Raw genomic sequence first — 22,335 nt, 5'->3', positions numbered from 1 at the left:
ATTACACTCATCCCACCACAGGCCAGCCTCAAACTGAGCCTTCTTACCCTCATCCTGCCACAGGCCAGTCTACCCTCTGAACATTCTTACACTCATCCCACCACAGACCAGCCTACCCTCTGAACATTCTTACACTCATCCCACCACAGGCCAGCCTACCCTCTGAGTATTCTTATTACACTCATCCCACCACAGGCCAGCCTACCCTCTGAGCATTCATACTCGCATCCCACCACAGTCCAGCCTTTCACTGAACATTCTCACACTCATCCCACCACAGTCCAGCCTACCCTTTGAGCATTCATACTCACATCCCACCACAGTCCAGCCTCTCACTGAATATTCTTACACTCATCCCACCACAGGCCGGCCTACCCTCTGAGCATTCTTATTACACTCATCCCACCACAGGCCAGCCTACCCTCTGAGCATTGTTATACTTGCCTCTTCGCACATTCCTGTCCACCCACCACCATTTGAATAAACTCCTACAGCCCACAATCTACCATCCCAGCTTCACTGAACTCGTGCCTTAGTCCAACATTCCAATGCCTCCATACATTCATCCTCATTCTCCACCGTTCAACTGCCCACTCCAAAAAACCCTTTCACAGACTTTACCCTGACACCACCCCTACCCTTAGTCTCCACTCAGGTCCCAATATTTTGACTGCCCCGCCTTATATCCCTCCTGCCCCCCGGCACGGTTTCAGCCAGTGCGCCCCGTCTGCAGACCCCAAGCATCTGGTAAGGGTTCCATGTTATACCCCCTGTCATAAGGGGAAGCAGCTTTTACTTCACGGCTTGAAACACGCTGTGACTTTACAACGCGGTCCGAAACATGAATGCATCATTACAATGCATTCCTTTACCACGCCGCAAGTCGCTACGACGACTTACCTTAAGTAAAGCATTGTTGGACTGATGGTGGACTTTAAGTCCAACACTTTCCCTACTGCTGCGGAGACTGGAGCTGGAATAGTAAATTATACTATTCAAAGTCCAGCGCTTCCCTAAGGCAAGTCGCTGTAATGATTTGCGTGGTAAAGGAATGCGTTGTAAAGACACATTTGTCGCTCGGACTGCTTTGTTAAGGCATGCGAGGTAAATGCCTGCGTGGATTTGATATACAACCCCGTCACAGCGTCTGAAGACCATCAAAAACCCTAAACAATCTACATGAAACGAGGCAGAACATTTACTGACCCTCACGACCTCCCGGCAGCTCCTTTTATTCCCTTATTATCGGACTCCGGCTAAACTCATCTTCAACTCCCTTTAGTCCCTCTTTCTCTGAATCCCTTTTTACTTCTTCGTCTTCTCTGGCTCCACTTTACTCTAGTTACCTCTAATCCGTCTTTTCTAATTCTCTTTATTCCCTTCTTCTCTCATTCCCTTTATTTCCTTCTTCTCCAGCTCTGTATATTCCCTTCCTTCTTTTCAGTGCCTTCATTCTCATAGTCCCATATTCTGTTCCACCTCTACCTCCTCTTCAGTTCATGCCTTCTTCTATCCCATTATCCTTCTCTGTGCTACCTCCCATAATTCACTCTTCTAAGACTCTGTATTCTCCTCCTTTTTGTGTTCCTTAATCCCTTATTCTTTCAATTCCTGAGTCACCACCATCTCTGTTACTTTATTCCTTCCCTATGTTCCTCTGTTCTCAAATCCCTTTTATGCCCTCCTGCTCTGGTGCCTTCATTCCCATGTTCTCTGACTCTCTTTCCTTCCTCCTTTCCGGTTCCTTTTGCCTCCACATCTCTAATTCTCTTTATTGTCTCCTTCTTCACTTCCCCATGTTATTTTCTTCTTAGTTTGTGTCTAGTGCCTACTTTCCTAGCTCCCTTCATTCTTTTCTTGTTGGCCTCCCTTTCGTCACTTCTTCCCCAACTCTCTTTATTTCCCAATTCTTCCTTCTATTTATTCCTTGCTTGTCTGTTCACTCTCTTCTTCTCTCTCCTTCTCTGTCCCTCCCTCTGGCCCTTACTTCTCACTGCCTCTGCTCCCTTTACATGGGCAGTTCACTCCCATTCCTCAACATCAAACATACCCAGAGCCATCATAAGGGAGAGGCAGGGGGGCTCTTTGCCTTGAGCCCCAGGCTGCTGAGGGCCACAACACTCTTGCCGCCACAAAATGTATTAATATAATAAAAAAGCATCTCTGACCAGTTAATTTATAATGTGGAAGCAAACGCCAACTGCACCACTAGGTGGCACCAGATGTTGTGGCTAAAGGTAAAGGAAAACCGTGTTTTTCTTTTGAAAAACTTAAAAAGAGGAGGGCTGTCTTGTGAAGTTTTTAACCCATGCAGTGCTTAATTTGATCTGGTGGTTTCCGGTGCTCAGCACCTCTTAATTGTCAACACCGGCACTTATTACCATCTGCCACATGTTGGCACTGTTTGGCTAATTTGAAGATGGGCACAACAGCAATTGTTTATTAATTAAATATACAGTAAAAATTGCTAACAGCTGCTGCCCAAGCCATTCTTATAGCTTTGGGGGCCTGGAATAGTCTGGATTGTCACACGTGTAGGAGTGTGGTGGTTAGTAGTTGTATCGGCACTGTCATTGGCAACCCTGGCAGGGGCAATGGGTGGCGCAAGCTGCAGTGGTCTCCAAACAAGGGCCCTGGCACTTCTTGTTTTACAAATTAAGCACTGCTCATGCCCGTAAAAGCTTGTGCCTGCAGACCCCACCACGGCCCTACCTTCATAGGCGAGATATGTGAGTGGGAGACGTAGCCATGGATGTTCTCGATCTGTGATAGGTTCTTTTCGGACACGTGCACCAGCTCAGGTCCCTTCACCTGGTTGGGGAGGTGGGCCGGACTGTGCTCCAGGGGCGGGCTGTCTTCATCTTGGTAGCGGTATTTCTGTAGAGGGGAGGAGGAAAGGGTCACCAGAAATTCTGGATGGTGGGGGCACAGAAATGGTGACATCAGAGGAAAAGGTCCATTATAAACCCTGTTCAAACACTTAAAACATACATGTATCCACAACACGGAACATGTGCTCAAAATCATACCGGTTCTAATGTCACATCTAGAACTTGCAATATTTATTAAAAATCATGGAACACATGTATCTGCTGAAACTCTTAAACATGCATGTATCCCCGCTCTTTTATATCTGCAATCTTTAGATCATTTTACTGTAAGTATCCAGATTTTTAAGAGCCGAGTAGTATGCTTATGCTTGAGACTGATACGTATGGAACTTACTTCATGATATGAACCGCTTGCGTGCTCATGACGAGCCCAGCTCGTCATGAGGCACAGTGGAGCTGTGCTCATGACGAGCTGGGCTCGTCATAACGGCCGCGGCCCGCCCACGCACGATTGATTCCCCGCCTGTGCGGGAGAATCAATCAGTGGGCGGGGTCGTGACGAGCTCAGCTCGTCATGAGCACAGTTCCACTGTGCCTCATGACGAGCTGGGCTCGTCACGGGTGCCGCGCGCGCCCCCCCCCCCGCGCCGTGGGCGAATTACCCCCGCGGCTGATGTTCTTAATGTTTTTTATGATTGTTTTTATTGTACTTTTATGATTGCCGATGTCAATCGAATAAAGTAATTATTGAATTGAATTGAATAAAAATCATAGAACACAAGTATCTGCTGAAACAGCTCACACATACATGTATCACCAACTGAACATATTGCATTGAGACCCTCACAGGTGAGTAACGCGCTATATAAACCCCTGATTGATTGATTGATTGAATGAGTTCCATATCTTAGAACACCAGTTTCAGATTAAAATCTTATCTCACAGCACCGGTTCAGGAACCAAGACCACATGAGAGTGTTAGCAATCTGCCGAAAAGCATTGCAAATTATCTTAAAAGTGAAGTAAGTAGTTTTCAGTGCACACAACACATTGTTCATCCTTAGAGAAAAGTGGTATTACCGCTTTAGAACGGGCGTACTATATTAAAGTTTACTTGTTCGTCCCAAGTTAGTTCATTTTTGGGAGAGTCGATCCAAGGGTCTGGCTTGAATATACCAGCTTTACCGCCAATTGAGCTACTCCCATATCTGACATGTAAATCGTGCAAAAACCTCCTGTACACAAATGATAAAGACGCTTTAAGATTTAAGTGTCTTTTTAACATGCCACAGCATTTCGCCTGTGTGCATTAGATTGAATCCTTGCATTAAGTGACATTGATGAGAAGTGATGGTCTAAATATGAAACGTTCCTGCCTGTACGCCCACCGCCCGGACGACGACGCGACTGATGAAGCGAGCAGTCCTTCAGTTGTCGTGTGCACTCTGTGTGAGGCCTAGATTGGCATTACAGATGGAACTGCATTAAAGCCCGTTAAAACATCTGAAAGAGGAGCTTTTGTACAGCGCACATCCTGAACGGATGTATTTGTATTTCAAGTGCGATGAAAAGGGGGCGAAGTGAATAAGGTAACTGCCTAGGATCACACAGTGTGGTCAAACATGATAGCCGGGATTGATCCCAGGTTTCCTGGTTTCACACTGCGTAATTCAGCCAATAGCTGGGTGTTTCTTTATCTCTTTGGTTTCACATCAAAGGTGAATGTTTTATCTTTAATTATTTCAGGAGCCACATCAGTACATTGTGTTAAAATATACACACATTATAAGTTATATCAAGCTGACATAAGGAGCCGTTCTAGAAACAAAGTATTGGCGTTAATGGAGTTAATGTTGCTCTCACCTGCTTTACCAGAGTGAATAAAGAGACAGATTTCAGGCGATTGCAGAAGCGGTTCAACATCTTCAGGGGAGGCAATTACATGCATTAACCAAACTAAGGCCTGGGAGAGCCCAGAGTTCACATGATGCTAGTGATGTGCAGACATCAGCGACTGGGAAAGGTGTACACAGAGCACTGTGTGGGCTTTCCCAGGTGAGGGGTGGCACTTCAGATGGGCTGCCCATCAAGGCCCTGCAGAGTGCTGAGAGAGAGCTTGAAGAGAAATCACAACATACTCTACAAGCACTTTCACCGCACTCTCCAGGGTCCCCACTGTCTGCCCATCAAGGCCCTGCAGAATGCTGAGAGAGAGCTTGAACAGAAATCACAACATACTCTACAAGCACTTTCACCGCACTCTCCAGGGTCCCCACTGTCTGCCCTCAAGGCCCTGCAGAATGCTGAGAGAGAGCTTGAACAGAAATCACAACATACTCTACAAGCACTTTCTCCGCACTCTCCAGGGTCCCCACTGTCTGCCCATCAAGGCCCTGCAGAATGCTGAGAGAGAGCTTGAAGAGAAATCACAACATACTCTACAAGCACTTTCTCCGCACTCTCCAGGGTCCCCACTGTCTGCCCATCAAGGCCCTGCAGAATGCTGAGAGAGAGCTTGAACAGAAATCACAACATACTCTACAAGCACTTTCACCGCACTCTCCAGGGTCCCCACTGTCTGCCCATCAAGGCCCTGCAGAGTGCTGAGAGAGAGCTTGAAGAGAAATCATAAAATACTCTGCAAGCACTTTCACAGCACTCTCCAGGGTCCCCACTGTCTGCCCATCAAGGCCCTGCAGAATGCTGAGAGAGAGCTTGGACAGAAATCACAACATACTCTACAAGCACTTTCTCCGCACTCTCCAGAGTCCCCACTGTCTGCCCATCAAGGCCCTGCAGAATGCTCAGAGAGAGCTTGAACAGAAAACATAAAATACTCTACAAGCACTTTCACAGCACTCTCCAGGGTCCCCACTGTCTGCCCATCAAGGCCATGCAGAATGCTGAGAGAGAGCTTGAACAGAAATCACAACATACTCTACAAGCACTTTCACAGCACTCTCCAGGGTCCCCACTGTCTGCCCTCAAGGCCATGCAGAATGCTGAGAGAGAGCTTGAAGAGAAATCACAACATACTCTACAAGCACTTTCATCGCACTCTCCAGGGTCCCCACTGTCTGCCCATCAAGGCCCTGCAGAATGCTGAGAGAGAGCTTGAACAGAAATCACAACATACTCTACAAGCACTTTCACAGCACTCTCCAGAGTCCCCACTGTCTGCCCATCAAGGCCCTGCAGAATGCTCAGAGAGAGCTTGAACAGAAAACAGAAAATACTCTACAAGCACTTTCATCGCACTCTCCAGGGGCCCCACTGTCTGCCCATCAAGGCCCTGCAGAATGCTGTGAGAGAGCTTGAACAGAAAACATAAAATACTCTACAAGCACTTTCACAGCACTCTCCAGGGTCCCCACTGTCTGCCCATCAAGGCCCTGCAGAATGCTGAGAGAGAGCTTGAACAGAAATCACAACATACTCTACAAGCACTTTCACCGCACTCTCCAGGGTCCCCACTGTCTGCCCATCAAGGCCCTGCAGAATGCCCAGAGAGAGCTTGAACAGAAATCACAACATACTCTACAAGCACTTTCTCCGCACTCTCCAGGGTCCCCACTGTCTGCCCATCAAGGCCCTGCAGAATGCTGAGAGAGAGCTTGAAGAGAAATCCTAAAATACTCTGCAAGCACTTTCACAGCACTCTCCAGGGTCCCCACTGTCTGCCCATCAAGACCCTGCAGAATGCTGTGAGAGAGCTTGAAGAAAAATCACAACATACTCTACAAGCACTTTCACCGCACTCGCTAGGGTCCCCACTGTCTGCCCTCAAGGCCATGCAGAATGCTGTGAGAGCGCTTGAAGAGAAATCATAAAATACTCTGCAAGCACTTTCACCGCACTCTCCAGGGTCCCCACTGTCTGCCCATCAAGGCCCTGCAGAATGCTGAGAGAGAGCTTGAACAGAAATCACAACATACTCTACAAGCACTTTCACCGCACTCTCCAGGGTCCCCACTGTCTGCCCATCAAGGCCCTGCAGAATGCTGAGAGAGAGCTTGGACAGAAATCACAACATACTCTACAAGCACTTTCTCCGCACTCTCCAGGGTCCCCACTGTCTGCCCATCAAGGCCCTGCAGAATGCTGAGAGAGAGCTTGAAGAGAAATCATAAAATACTCTACAAGCACTCTCGCCGCACTCTCCGGGTCCCCACTGTCTGCCCATCAAGGCCCTGCAGAATGCTGAGAGAGAGCTTGAACAGAAATCACAACATACTCTACAAGCACTTTCACCGCACTCTCCAGGGTCCCCACTGTCTGCCCTCAAGGCCCTGCAGAATGCTGAGAGAGAGCTTGAAGAGAAATCCTAAAATACTCTACAAGCACTTTCGCAGCACTCTCCAGAGTCCCCACTGTCTGCCCTCAAGGCCCTGCAGAATGCTGAGAGAGAGCTTGAAGAGAAATCCTAAAATACTCTACAAGCACTTTCACAGCACTCTCCAGGGTCCCCACTGTCAGTCCAGCTGCAAAGCAAAGAAATGGGCAGCGCTTCTGGTGCAGGCGGGGCTTGTGGAGAAGGGTCTTGTTGACTGAGGTAAGAAGGTGGTAAGCAGAAGCCACATGAAGGCTCGACTCGTTTATGACTCTTGGGTACCAGAGGACCTTGAGTTGGACCAGAGCCGGCATCCGCCTTGAAGCCTGAGTCAAACCTTCGGTGACGAACTCATCTCAGTTATCGAATCATGGTATTACTGTGAACATTCCGACACTCTCTAAATGACCCCAAAGTATCCACCTCCTCTGAAAGATCCGTGTCTGGTCACAGCCCTAGAACATACCTGGGTACTTCAAAACCCAGAATACAGAACGCTTGTTAGGTGGAATGACTTCATCTGCCGGGTGGGTTGGAATCAAACAAAGAATCCCCTTTATAGGTCTCGCCTAGCGTTGCAGCGCGCTTGCGCTGCCCGCTCTGCGAGGGCTATTGTGATCGAGGAGATTTCAGAAGGGGACATGAAGCCCCGCCCATCATTTTCATTGGGTCGCGTCAGTGTTTATGCTAAACGCTGGCTTCCCATTGAAAAGGATGCTTTTTGGTTACCGCCCCGTCTCCTTTTCCGGACAGGATCGCTTTCTTCACGGCTGTTGTGAAGGTATTTCTTATCTGAAGGAGGCGTGTAGTAACAGATCATGTTTCCACGTGCATCGAGGTTCAGGCAGAGTTCACAAAGCTCAACTCTATCAGCGCCGCGCCCGGTTTTGCTTTTGTTGTCTTGTGTTTACTCGGGCTCCTCCATCCTCCCACTCGTTTCTCTGTCCCTCTCCTTTCTCTCCTCCCTCCCCCTTCCTTTCCAATCCTCCCCCCCTCCTTTCCAATCAGTGAGCAAACTGTCCAGTTTTTATAGCATGTTCTACATTGCACTTTTTATATGTATACTATGGATATATGTGTACTTTTTATATATCCCTTGGTCATTTCTAACGTAGCGGCTTGAAGTCCGGTGTCGGAGACAACGGACCGGATCCCAGGCAGGAAGCGCCTTCGGTTGCAGCGCTGGAGACGGGCTCGAATGGGTGAGCGTCTCCGGGATCGTTATGTAAGACTTCGCGATAGTATGGGCTCTGTCTCTGGAGCAGCTCTTGCCCCCCCCGCAAAGGCAAAACAACATTGCGATAGGTAAGAGTTAGGTATAGAAATTAGTGCCCGTTTTTTATGTAGGTAAATTGTCTTGTCTTTTGTTTGCAACCTGCAGTATACAGCTCTGTGTTTGTAATGAAAAGTGCAGAAATGCAAGAGTCCGAAACCAAACAAAGCCAGGCCGGGATAAGTTGCTCCGGGTAATATGAGCCAGTAAAACCCTCTAGGAAACGGTAATATGTGAAGTGGCTTTTATAAATTTGTATAGTGCGTTCGAGGTCTGCTTTGTCCTACGAGTTATTAGTGTACGCTTTGTTTTAGGCGGTTTTAGCAAAGAAAAGCAAGTGCGGTTTTTAGCAAAGAGAAGGGACAAACTAATTGTCTTGAAGAAGCTTTTCAATGTGTCCTCTGCCCCTCTGCATAAATGTGCGAGATGATTATTTTGGCTCGTTTCTTATAAAGTCCCCTTGAGGTGTTACTCTATGCACTTCTTACTCAGAGCCGTTCGCCCTTTTGTTCCTCGTCGCTCAAACAATGATCCTGCCTCCCTTTCATATTTAAGCGCCCATGTCAACGGGTGTTCTCCTTTGATTTTTTATTTATTTATTATTAATCTGCATTTTAAGCATGCATGCCAACATTTTAGACAAGTGGGAGACTTTGTAAATAAAATCGGGGGAATGTATTTTCCACAATGATTTCTATTGAAGCGTAGGCCGTTCCAACAGTGAAAATAGGGCATTTTGGCGTAAAAAAACAGACGTCTCCCTCTTGAATGGGGTCTACTGGTATGTGAGATTTCAAGTGTCCCTTGCCACCCCCATCATCTCATTAGAACACAATTTTTCAAGTCGGTGAGGAGAGTTTGGGTCGGGGGAGGAAGCAACACGTTATCGCACGTTAGTTTAGTTGATTCGGTGGAGTAAAATTGTACTCGAGTAGTCACTTTCGTCATCAACTAGGAGCACAGGACTCAGCGCGTGACACATTGATGCCGTGGTTCAAGGAGTAACCTTAAAGGTGTGACTGAAAATCATTGCAAATGTACACATTTCCCTCTAGTTCCAACCCCATAGCACTTGTTAGATTGTCGTAAAACTATACACCCCCATCTTGTAATATTCCCAAGATATTACTCGTGTCAGTTGCAGATATTTCAGAGCATCCTGTTTTCATGTTGCATACTCGTACTTGTTTTACTTTCGCTGTGTGTGCCTTTTCACTCACATTTTTTGGGAGGTGCAGATTTTTGTTGGCAGACACCTCTATGTAGTGTTGGGGAAATGCCTGGCTTATTAAAGTATTCAGTTTTAGGGTCCGCTCCTTCTGCTCGCTTAGAAGGTGCTCTGCAGTCTATCCTGCCATAGTGCATACTGGGAACCACAGAGAGGATATGTTTCTCCTGATTGGCACAATGTGGTGGGTGACACCTATCTTGTAAACGGGATTTGATCACGTTAAAACTTCGGCACTTTGGTGGAAATTGCATTACCATGAGCAAATCTATTCTTATGGAAGTGTTTGTAGGAGATTTCCATAAATGTTGGTGAATACACAAAAACTCACAAGAGCAACATATGCTTTGGCGTGGCTTGGCGCTGATGTAGGAAGCAGTGGACCTCAGAGCTAGTCCGTGGGCTCCCTCCACCGCAAGTAATCCTGATACTCTGAAGTAGCCCCTAGCGCCGTATACTGCGGCGGAATACTTGGCAATCAAAATGGCGGCCGCGCTCTGAGAAAGACACTCCTGCTACTGAAGATGGCTGCTAAGCCTGGAGTAACTTTTGATCGGCGGATCAACGCCTGGGACCTGAACGAAGATGGGAATTCACCCGCCTGACGACATGGCCAATATGCGCAACCTTGATTACAAGATCTTAAGCCGCATCCTAGCTAGCCGTCTGATGATACACATGACAACACTTGTGCATGTAGACCAAGCGGGTTTTATTCCCTCCTGGAACACGGCCATGAATATACGCCGACTGATCCGACTGCTGGATGGCCCCACTCGTGACAGGGATGAGGCATGCCTCCTGTCGATTGACATCGAGAAGGCCTTCGACAGACTCGAATGAGCATATCTTTTTAGGGTTCTGCGAGCTTTCGGACTGGGCGAGGGATTTGTGGCCTGGACGGCACTATTGTACAAGAACTCCACTGCCAGGGTGCACACGGGGGGCGTGATATCAGAGGCTTGCACTGTGGGCAGAGGTACGAGACAAGGATGTCCGCTGTCTCCCCTCCTGTTCGCACAGACAGTGGAGCCTCTGGCTGTCCATGCGAGGTCGGGGCGATATTACCGGGGCCTGGACGGGATGGGTCAGTCCCACTTTATTGCCTTATATGCAGACGATCTCCTAATGTTCCTCGCCAGCTCTGCAGAGGAGTTGTGGGGCGCTAGGGAACTCCTGGCCAAATTGGGATGAGTGGCGGGCCTCAAAGTCAACTGGAATAAGACATGCCTTTTTCTGGCTCAGAGTGGTAGAGGTGATCCACCGGACGCGCTGGATATGGTGTGGGAAAGTAATTGCCTGAATTACCTAGGAGTGCGTATTTACCATACTGGAAGGTAATGTCGGATGAGCACTAGGAACTACCAGGAGCAACTTTGAATTTTGGGGAACCCTCCCACTATCAGTGGCGGGAAGGGTGGTGCTGCTAAAGATGGTCACTCTACCACGACTACTTTACTATTTTGGCTCACTACCACTATGGATACCCCAAAAATTCTTTACCCAAATTAACACCATGATTACAGGATTTTTATGGGGCTCTGGGAGGCGCAGAGTAGCGCTCACCACCATGTTGAGACCTAGGCAGGAGGGGGGATTCGCAGTCCCTGACTTCAAGGCCTATTACCATGCAGCTCAACTACAATGGTTTACAAAATGGATGGCAGGGAGACTTCACACTGGGAAGGCCCATGGAGACATGGATCCGGACCTGAAACAGCTTTCTCAAGTGCTTCTCCGGCTCCCCTTAAGCGAAAGGTAGGCTCCGAGATATCTGTGGGTGATGCGGCAATGTTGGAATCAGGCCAGTAAAAGAGCCAAATTGGGACCCCCGTATGCAGCTGAGATTCCACTGCTGATTTGCGAGGCATTGCCACATGGAGGAGACTGGCAGAGACTACGGGACTGGGAAGAGGCGGGGATCTCCACTATCGGAGACCTCTATGATGACAACACCCTCCTACCCTTTAATGATCTATTAGAAAGGTACAAACTGCCCCGGCATGACTTCCTCTTACATGCCGCATTGACGGTAGTCATCCGTAAGCATTAGAAGAAGGGGATGACAGAACCGCCGACCTCTCTCCCATGCCAGTATGTGGTATCAGCGGCTGGGAGGATCAAGGCCGTTACCTGCCTGTACAGGCGGATTACCCAGGAAATCAGGCGCCCCTTAGAGAGCCTGCGTGTTAAATGGGAAACAGACCTTGGGATCCCCATAGAGGGGAAGCCGAGGGAAGTACTGGTAGAAAGAGCATGGAAGTGCTCCAGAAACGCGCACTTTCAGCTAATCCAATTCTATGTCCTCCAGAGAGCGTATCTCACCCCGCACAAACGTAACAAATTTTTTGGGACCCGAACAGTCTGCCCGCGGTGTAAGCTAGAAAACGCCTAATATTTGCACATGTTCTGGGAGTGTCCATTATTAGAAGAGTTCTGGAGAGCAGTAACGACTAAACTGGGTGAAATAACGGATAGAGACAGCACTTTTACCCCAGGATTTTGCCTATTACATTGGTTCTCTAAACTGTCCGCAATAAAGTTACAAGCAAATTCATTGATCTGGGGTTAGTCCTAGCTAAGCGAGAAATTATCAGTCATTGGAAGGCGACCACTGCACCTAATACCTCAAGATGGCTGTGAGAATTCACAAAATGGGCCGACTGCGAAGGGGTGTTTAGATTACAAATGGCCCAGAGAACTAGCAATGAAAAAATGTTAGACACAGCGAGAGCATTGGTGGCGTTGGTGGACTTACTCAAGCGTCCGACTGATGATACCGAACCACCCCCTGAGTGAGGAGAATTGTATATAGGGATTGAAACATTGCCCTACCTGAGCAGGTAGCTTGGGAGTTGGCGAGCATGTCCTAAATAGTGGTTCCCCCCTACGTGGATACCTTCTTACTTGAAGTATGGAGCCAGATGCCCTACATGACTAACTACTACTCTCCATTGCGGGCTAGATGATAGAGCGACATGCCTGGGAGGGGGGGGGGGGTGAGAGGGAACTTTGTTATTTCGTTGGTCGTTGTGGTAGATATGAGTGAGGACTGGTACGGACATTTGTGAAGTTGATTCCCCGGAATAGGGTTATAGAGCACGATTCGCCTGAGAATTCTGATAAGATGGATGAATACAGTTGCCCCTTGGGAAGCAGGACACATTTGGCGAGAAGCCGTGTATAGCAATGTATATTCATTAACATGATTGTAGATGACTACGATCAGCCGCATGATGGAACTCTTTCACCCCTTTGTATCAATCCTACTCGATGTGATGTAACTGAATAAAAACTGTTTACAAAAAAAAAGAGCAACATGTGCTTTCTTGTATAGTTCCCTCACAATACCAACCTGTCCCTGTGATTTGGTTATACAACCGTGATTATTAAAAGGAACAAACTTTCAACTCATAAAGCAATTTGCGCACGTGGGCAATAAACGCAATAAACTTGAATGCTTGTGTATTTACAAGCCCCTTTTCAGGTAGTTTGACACCCTGAAATAGTTGCAGAATTATTCCCGTAAATAAAAGGAGAAACCCGTTTTTAGGGTGTATAAAGTTGGTGAGGGTGCCTGTCTGCTAAGGGGTTTGTCCACATGCAATGATATTTTTTCTCTTCATAAACAAAGAAAAGTTAAACTGAGCAAACGCCGCATTTATCTGTCACATTTATGCGTACGGAAATGTAGACTCGCTACATTTTTTTTATTAGAATGTTATTTTTAATAGTTCATTATTTTGTGGTCTTTGAATATTCATGTGTAGGCAGGTTTAGTGTTTACTCTTTACAAAGGGCTCGCTCGTATTTATTGTGTGGTGGAATGCACATGCCCACTTCCCCTCTCATCTCTCTCTCCCACTCCCCAGACTCATCTCACAATACCACTGCCCTCTCTCATCCCTCACTCACACTATCTGTCTCCTCTTTATACTGCCCACTCACACATAGTACCTTCCTGTTCCTTTTCACACTGTGCACTTAGCCACATCTCATCCTCCCCTCAGGTGCCCCTTCCATTTGTTTCTCTAGGTCTCTCTCTCTTGAACTCTCTCAACCATCTTTCTCGCACTCTTCCCACTTCTTCATGTGGTGAACAGGTCTTCAAGCACAGTTTTTACCCGGTTACCTTTCATTGTTTCCGTCCCTCAAACCCACGCTTTCCTCTTCTTAGGGTGACTTCTGCATACACAAACCTCCCTCTTTATGAGTCTATAGCCTTCTCTCCTCTTCTTTCCATCTTTCTCACACACGATATCTGCTCCTCTGTCTCAAGTTCAATAACCGCTTCCTAAACAAGCTACCCACCCCTCTCATTCTTCCTTTCTGTCTATTCTCTGCAGCTCTCACCACTATCCATTCACCATGCCACATTGGCATTTACAAACGTTTAAGCTATTGGCATTGTAAATGACAATGCCTTTTATTTATGTTTTAAAAAGAAAAACAAAAAAAAGCATTGTCATTTACAATGTCAATAGCTCAAAATAATATAAATGCAAGACCTATTGCATTGCAAATGCTTGTTCAGGGAAGGAGGGAAAAGGTTGAAAGTGGACCTTATGTCCACTCGCTCGTTACCTCCCAGAGCACCACGTGGCCACTGGGAGGTCATGTGAACACCTGAGGGTTCACAATGGTGAATCTGTAGGGAGGGGGCTTCTGTGTCTCGTTCCCTCGGGGTGGATGGGTTCTTTTGGTAGATCCTCTGCTCGGATGGGCCTCCAGGAGATATGGATCTGGGCGAATCTACAGACCTCTATGTTCTAGTTGTCTTCTGCCTTCTAGGTGTATCGTGCCTTCTAGGTGTATCCTGCCTTCTAGTTGTATCCTTCCTTCTCGGTGTATCCTGCCTTCTAGGTGTATCCTGTCTTCTAGGTGTATCCTGCCTTCTAGGTGTATCCTGCCTTCTAGGTGTATCCTGCCTTCTAGGTGTATCCTGCCTTCTAGGTGTATCCTGCCTTCTAGTTCTATCCTGCCTTATCGGTGTATCCTGCCTTCTAGGTGTATCGTGCCTTCTAGGTGTATCCTGCCTTCTAGTTCTATCCTGCCTTATCGGTGTATCCTGCCTTCTAGGTGTATCCTGTCTTCTAGGTGTATCCTGCCTTCTAGGTGTATCCTGCCTTCTCGGTGTATCCTGCCTTCTCGGAGTATCCTGCCTTCTTGGTGTTTCCTGCCTTCTTGGTGTTTCCTGCCTTCTAGTTGTATCCTGCCTTCTCGGCGTATCCTGCCTTCTCGGCGTATCCTGCCTTCTCGGCGTATCCTGCCTTCTAGATGTATCCTGCCTTCTAGATGTAGCCTGCCTTCTAGATGTAGCCTGCCTTCTAGGTGTAGCCTGCCTTCTAGGTGTAGCCTGCCTTCTAGGTGTATCCTGCCTTCTAGGTGTATCCTGCCTTCTCAGTGTATTCTGCCTTCTAGTTCTATCCTGCCTTCTAGGTGTAGCCTGCCTTCTAGGTGTAGCCTGCCTTCTCAGTGTATTCTGCCTTCTAGTTCTATCCTGCCTTCTAGGTGTAGCCTGCCTTCTAGGTGTATCCTGCCTTCTAGGTGTATCCTGCCTTCTAGGTGTATCCTGCCTTCTAGGTGTATCCTACCTTCTAATTCTATCCTGCCTTCTCGGTGTATCCTGCCTTCTCGTTGTATCCTGCCTTCTCAGTGTGTCCTGCCTTCTCAGTGTGTCCTGCCTTCTCGGCGAGTCCTGCCTTCTCGGCGAGTCCTGCCTTCTCGGCGAGTCCTGCCTTCTCGGCGCGTCCTGCCTTCTCGGCGCGTCCTGCCTTCTCGGCGCATCCTGTCTTCTCGGCGTATCTTGCCTTCTAGTTGTATCCTGCCTTCTCGGTGTATCCTGCCTTCTAGGTGTGTCCTGCCTTCTAGGTGTGTCCTGCCTTCTAGGTGTGTCCTGCCTTCTAGGTGTATCCTGCCTCCTCGGTGTATCCTGCCTCCTCGGTGTATCCTGCCTTCTAGGTGTATCCTGCCTTCTCTGTGTATCCTGCCTTCTCGGTGTATCCTGCCTTCTCGGTGTATCCTGCCTTCTCGGTGTATCCTGCCTTCTCGGTTTATCCTGCCTTCTAGGTGTAGCCTGCCTTCTAGTTGTATCCTGCCTTCTAGTTGTATCTTTCCTTCTAGGTGTATCCTTCCTTCTAGGTGTATCCTTCCTTCTAGGTGTATCCTGCCTTCTCGGTGTATCCTTCTCGGTGTATCCTGCCTTCTAGGTGTATCCTGCCTTCTCGGTGTATCCTGCCTTCTAGTTGTGTATCCTGCCTTCTAGGTGTAGCCTGCCTTCTAGGTGTAGCCTGCCTTCTTGGTGTATCCTGCCTTCTAATTCTATCCTCCCGTACTGTCCCTTTGATGCCTTCAAGCTGCCTAGATTTTACATCTGATAATGGCATGTGTCTTCTGCGTGAAGGGGTCCAATGTTGGACGTGTTAGGGCATGTTTAGTGGACTGGCGTTCCCTTAGGTTCTACAAACAATAGCTTATACTATATTTGCAGAAAGGGTCAGAATGGATGACTGGGCCAAAAAGGGGCAGAGGGGGCTCTACAATTGCGCCCCCTTATGGATCGGGTTGAACGTTCACCCATTGTCTATACCACAGTAAGAACAGGCATGTGCAATGCAGAAGGTCTCGCATTTGGGCGCTGAATGTTGCAGGAAAGCATATAGTGTTTGCAGTAGGAGAAACACATTAAAGAAAATTGTGCTTACAGAGTAAATAAGACGTACCGTGCAACAACCGAAGTAAAAGGGCCAATCCTCAAGGGAGGTTACAAATGAAGACAAGGCGGTACTAAGGAGGGACTAACAAGCCTATTAATAAATCAGAAGCCAGCATTTACAAAGAACAATGACACAAGCCAATGACAAAAGTGGGCGGGGCTTCAAGGCCATACTCCAATACAGCATGCCTCGCAAAGCAGCGCATGCGCTGCCCAGGCCGACCTAAAAAGAAGAAAAGGATCACTTAATCCTTCAAAAATGTCAATAAAAAATATCCAATATTTCCACTCCTTCCATCTAATAATGTAACCAACACTCAGATCTCAGCCTCTGGATCCGCCGCAGCAGATTACTGCAAGTGATCCCTGGCTGGAGAGATCTCAGCATCCTTTCAGTAGCCCCATCAGAAGCAGATGGTCTCTCTGGCTCCTTTCATTTCATTACCTCTCATCCTCTTGATTGAAGCTCGCCTGACCCATATGGCAGAAAGTCATCATCGCACCACAGACCGCCACCAGACACAGTCACCCTAAATGAACCATCACTGCGGCAAGGAGGTAAATCACAGCTATAAGAAATGTGGGCAGACTCACCCTCAGCCGTACACACAAGACACCATGAACACCCTCTTAACCTGCACTCCTTTACGTTCACACTAACTCACACAAACATCGGACTTACCACTGTCCGGACTACAAACCACACACAGCAAAACAGCAACAAACAGCACTCTCCAGCAAACCATGGCTCTTCCGATTTCAAATGAAAGGGTAACCAGACGAAACAAGCATTGGCAAACAACAGGCCTCACGTATAATGCGAGTGAGCTGTTGGCTTTGCCTGTGTTTATCGGTAAAGTATTGTTTACAAAAACAACACAAAAAACATTTCAAAACCGTGGAGGAAAAGTAAACACATATCTTATGGTATCTCAAAACTGTACATTGAATTTTATGTTTTAAATCTTTATAAATGGCAGTGTTCATATTTCAAATACTTTTCCCTCAGGAAACTATGAGCAGGATGTATAAAGGATAAGGCAGTGCATGAGTGTAAATGGAAATATTGCCAAGGCCTAATTTGCTTTCACAGGCTTCAGCCATTTGGTCGCCTGTGGTAGCCAATGGGCTATGCTCCAGGAGGGGACTAAACACAAGAGGGGGAAGGCAAGTCATCAAATAAGAGGCAAGCAAATGAGAGTGACAATTATGTCAACCAATGGTAAGCACTAGGCGGGCTCTAAGTCTGCTGTAGGATCACAATAGGTCTTTTGCAACCAGACAGCTTGCACCGTCTGTTAGGCTCAACCTAAAAAGTGCCGCTGTGCCATAACAAAGGCGATTCGATCTATAAAAAAAACATTAAAATAACACATAATTTGCTGAAAATTTTTAATATTAGAACATCTGCAAAATCCTTCATTTTTAGGAATTGTACTTCATGCCATCCCACCATACGAAACAGGAATGGCCCTAATTTGAATAACACAAATACATTTCTTTTAAAAGAGATCTATAGCCTCCTTATGGTCTTGCGCCCACCTGATGACTTTGGCCACTATGGTCCAGGGTTCAAAGCATGGCTTCAGCATTTGAATGAATTGTGTGAAATGCTGGTAAATCATTTCACATCCCTGCCCCAAACTTTTTAAATATGTGATGTAATTATAACATATAATGCAATTTAAATCTATAAAACCCTATTTCATGTATGCCATCTTGCTATGAGGTGGATGTGCGTGCTACGATGACCAATACATTACACTGCCAAAGCCTATGACGGCCTTCGAGATTTCTCCAAAAACTTTCTTGCAGCCCATGAACCCCAGACAGTGATCTCAACCTGTATTTAAGTTTGGCTTAGTAAGAAAATAGCCAAATGTCATCGACCTGAAAAGCAACCAATATTCCACAGTATTGGTCCATTTAGATGAGAGATAATGCAAATAATGTCAGCTACAACTAATGTGACTCAGTCCAGCCCTGAATGTCTGGGTGACATTCTCGATTCTGAGGACTAGTGCCTGAACTTTTACCATTAAATAGCATCCTTCTTATAAAACCCTGCTTTCCGAGGATTCATCTTACGAAACCCTGCTTTCCGAGGATTCATCTTACGAAACCCTGCTTTCCGAGGATTTGTCTTACAAAACCCTGCTTTCCGAGGATTCGTCTTACGAAACCCTGCTTTCGGAGGATGTCTGCAAGCGACCACAGCTCTGATCTTGGTGGGTTACACTTGAACAAATGCCATGAGACTTAAGCCACCAAACATATCATGAAAACGACCAAACTGTAGACTAAGAAGTGTAAAAAAGAAAAAAAAGGCAGCAGCCTCCTCAATCTATGCACCCTGGATCTGCAATAACATCCCCATATCCTTCAGGACCGAAGCAATGCTGCCCTGGTTCAGGAAAGAGGTGAAGCTCACTTCACTGAAGAACACCTCATTGAAGTCCACCTCACTAAAGTCCACCTCACTAAAGACCACCTCAGTGAAGACCACCTCACTAAAGACCACCTCATTGAGGACTAGCTCATTAAAGGCCATCTCATTGAGGACCACCTCATTGAAGACTACCTCATTAAAGACCACCCCATCGAAGACCACCTCATCGAAGACCACCTCACTGAAGACCACCCCATCGAAGACCCTCATTGAAGACCACCTCATTGAGGACCACCTCATTGAGGACCACCTCATTGAAGACTACCTCATTGAAGACTACCTCATTGAAGACCACCTCATTAAAGACCACCTCATTGAGGACCACCTCATTGAGGACCACCTCATTGAGGACCACCTCATTGAAGACCACCTCATTGAAGTCCACCTCAATAAAGACTACCTCATTGAAGACCACCTCAGTGAAGACCACCTCAGTGAATACCACCTCAATAAAGACTACCTCATTGAGGACCACCTCAGTGAAGACCACCTCATTGAAGACCACCTCATTGAAGACCACCTCATTGAAGAACACTACACCACACCGCATTAACAGTAAACAGCCCAGCTACCTCTCCAGTCACTCATTGATTTTATGCTTGTTTTTGACCCCATGAACCACTCTGCTTCCCTTTGGCTAGGTTCATGCCGTACAAATACCACACACATACAAGGCTTCCCAGCACCAGGTATAGAAGTCATCATGGGCGGCCATTCCATATCCCTGTCTGTGAGGAGGAAACGCTACATTGGTCCTCGGCTTAAGTCAATCAATGCCTGAATAAGGACCTACTGAACTATTTACTGCAAGAATTCAGAGGGAGTTCGGTAACTAATGTTTCAGGAATGATGTGTTCACTTCTTGTGTAAGGGGAGTAAAACTGAGAAGGGTCAGCTTCCCCCATACATGGAAGTGCAGGGACTGGGTGTCTGAGGGTACGGTGACTGGAGATCTCTGGTTGGCAGTGCAGGGTGGCGTCAACCCGCACCAGAGAATCACCAATAGGTGCTGGTTCTGCCAAGCAGCCCTGCGGTGTGGACAGGTGGAATATGGGCATTAGCAAGGTGGTACTGGCTGTCCGCCATTGTCATGCCAGTGTCCTGAAAGGGCCCAGTTACCCCTGTAAACAAAGTCAATTACTGACAACAGTCATGGCGATGCTGTGGTAGCAGAATGTTGAGACGGTGGGATGGTATGGAGGTGGAATGGCATGGTAGTGAAATAGTGTACCAGTGGAATGCGGGGGTGGTGGAATGCTGTTGTGGTGGACCGATGTGGTGGGAGACAGCCTCTGCTGTTGCAACGCAAAAGGTGTGCAGCAGTGGGTAGAAGGTGTTGGATTTAACTCCAACACCTTCCCTACTGTTGCACACACTGGTGTTGGAATAGAAAATGAATCTATTCCAACTTCCAGCGCCCCCCCCGGCAGAAATTCGGAATAAAAGTTTGCGTTGCTACGGCATGCAATATAATGGCATGCGTTGTAACATCACCTATTTGATGTGGTAGCCGGATTGTGGAATGATGTGATAGTGGAATTGTGTGGCAATGAAATGGTATGGCAGTGGAATAGTGCAACAGTGGAATGTTGGAGTAATTCAAAGGTATTGCGGCAGAATGGCGTTGTGGCAGAATGGCATTGCAGTGGAATAGGGTGGCAGTGGGCTGGTGTGGCAGTGTAATGGTATTGCGGTGGAATGGCGTTGTGATGGGATGGTGATGCAGTGGGATGGTATGGAGGTGGAATGATGCAATAGGGGAACTGTGCAGTGGTGGAATGGTATTGCTGTGGAATGGAGTGGAGGTGGAATGGTGTGGAGATGGGATGATGTTGTGGAATGGTGTTGAGGTGGGATGGTATGACGTGGAATGATGTAATAGTGGAATGGTACAGTGGTGGAATATTGTAGTGGTGGAATGGAGTGGAGTTGGAATAGTGTGGACAATGGTGGCCAGGTGCTGCGGTGGTGGAATGGTATTACTGTGGAATGGTGAGATGGTGGAATGGTATTGCCATGGAATGGAGTTGAGCTGGGATGGTGTGGTGTGGAGGTGGAATGGTATGGTGGTGGAATGATGCAATAGTGGAATTGTGGATTGGTGCAGTGGAGGAATGGAGTGGAGTGGAGCTGGTGTGGAGGTGGGATGGTGTTGTGGATTGATGTGATAGTGGAATGGTGTGGTGGTGTAAATAAATCCGTATTTGTAAAGCACGAACTACTCACCCTTATGGGTCTCAAGGCGCTGGGGGCCGTCGTGGAAATTAAGTGAGCTACTGCCCAGAGTCACATGGTGCTGAGCTGAACTGCCGCCGGAGCCCGGGATCGAACCGCGAACCCTGTGCTCCGAAGTCAGCTGCCCTGGCCGCTGCACCACACCTCTCCATTGATTTATTTAATGTATGGGGCCCTCTGGGGGCCTCTCCTGGGGCCCCAGGAATCAGGTAATGCTCTCTCTGGTGCTCGAAGGATGATTTGTGGACGTCTGATAATCGACACCAACCATTAAACGCCAACCCCACCCCATCAAACCCCCCCCCCATAAAAACATTCCTCTCTCATAAGATCATCACATCCTGCTCCCCAGGAGAGAAAGTGCAGGTCCTGGAAGGAGGGGGCTGTGGGGCTCTGGCAGGAGAATGAGGGATGAAAGAAAGGGGAATAGAAAACTGCAGAGGCAATCGTTATATGCAGGCAGAGGGGAGAGGGACATGGGGGGGCATGGAGCTGAGGTCTGTCAGGCACTGATTGATGGGGGCTCTTTCTGTCCACAGCCCCTCCCCCCACCAGCCACTTCCAGCTGATGCCAGACATGTGTGCCACTGAGACAGCATCTGGAGAGGCATGGGGTGGAGAAGTAGATGGGGGAGGGAAGCATGGGGTGGAGAAGTAGATGGGGAAGCATGGGTGGAGAAGTAGATGGGGGAGGGAAGCATGGGGTGGAGAAGTAGATGGGGAAGCATGGGTGGAGAAGTAGATGGGGGAGGGAAGCATGGGGTGGAGAAGTAGATGGGGAAGCATGGGTGGAGAAGTAGATGGGGAAGCATGGGGTGGAGAAGCATGTGGTGGAGAGTAGAGGGGAGGAAAGTATACACTTTATTAAAGACAAAACAACTGAGGTTTAGATATATATATATATTCACTGAAAAAACCATAGGTTTCACACATGTTATAGTTAGCTGGACATTTTACTGATAAAAAACCAATGAAATTCCCCCGTTATAGTTACTGTAGGCAACTATAACTCACGCGACCGCAATCCTCTGCTGATGCTAATACTGTATTTAGACACTTATTTGCCCATATCTTCTTCCATTAAATTTTAGCTATACATATATTACAAATATTTTTTTTTCATAAAGACACATATGTCATCAGCAGAGGATTACGGTCGCGTGAGTTATAGTTGCCTACAGTAACTATAACGGGGGAATTTCATTGGTTTTTTATCAGTAAAATGTCCAGCTAACTATAACATGTGTGAAACCTATGGTTTTTTCAGTGAATTA

The 22,335-nt window shown here is 47.4% G+C and overlaps 1 protein-coding gene across 9 annotated transcripts in view; it reads right to left on the bottom strand.

Moving 5' to 3' along the window:
- The window catches only part of DLG4 (discs large MAGUK scaffold protein 4), an 863,469-nt gene that overhangs the window by 267,342 nt on the left and 573,792 nt on the right, over window positions 1-22,335 (bottom strand). For 6 of the 9 annotated variants that reach the window (XR_014972361.1, XM_085639539.1, XM_085639537.1 and 3 more), the window contains one exon: window positions 2,713-2,877. Coding sequence is in view for 8 of the 9 variants with exons in the window: in XM_085639539.1 (XP_085495665.1) it covers window positions 2,713-2,877 (165 nt within the window). In the remaining variant the exon portion in view is untranslated. The remainder of the gene's footprint in view (window positions 1-2,712; window positions 2,878-22,335) is intronic. The other 3 variants (XM_085639540.1, XM_085639544.1, XM_085639543.1) reach the window with 1 other exon arrangement.

Source organism: Triturus cristatus, chromosome 12 (genome assembly GCF_964204655.1).
Source record: "Triturus cristatus chromosome 12, aTriCri1.1, whole genome shotgun sequence".
Classification (NCBI taxonomy): domain Eukaryota; kingdom Metazoa; phylum Chordata; class Amphibia; order Caudata; family Salamandridae; genus Triturus; species Triturus cristatus.
The sequence above is the reverse complement of the archived record's forward strand: the minus strand, read 5'-3'. Positions and strand labels throughout refer to the sequence as shown.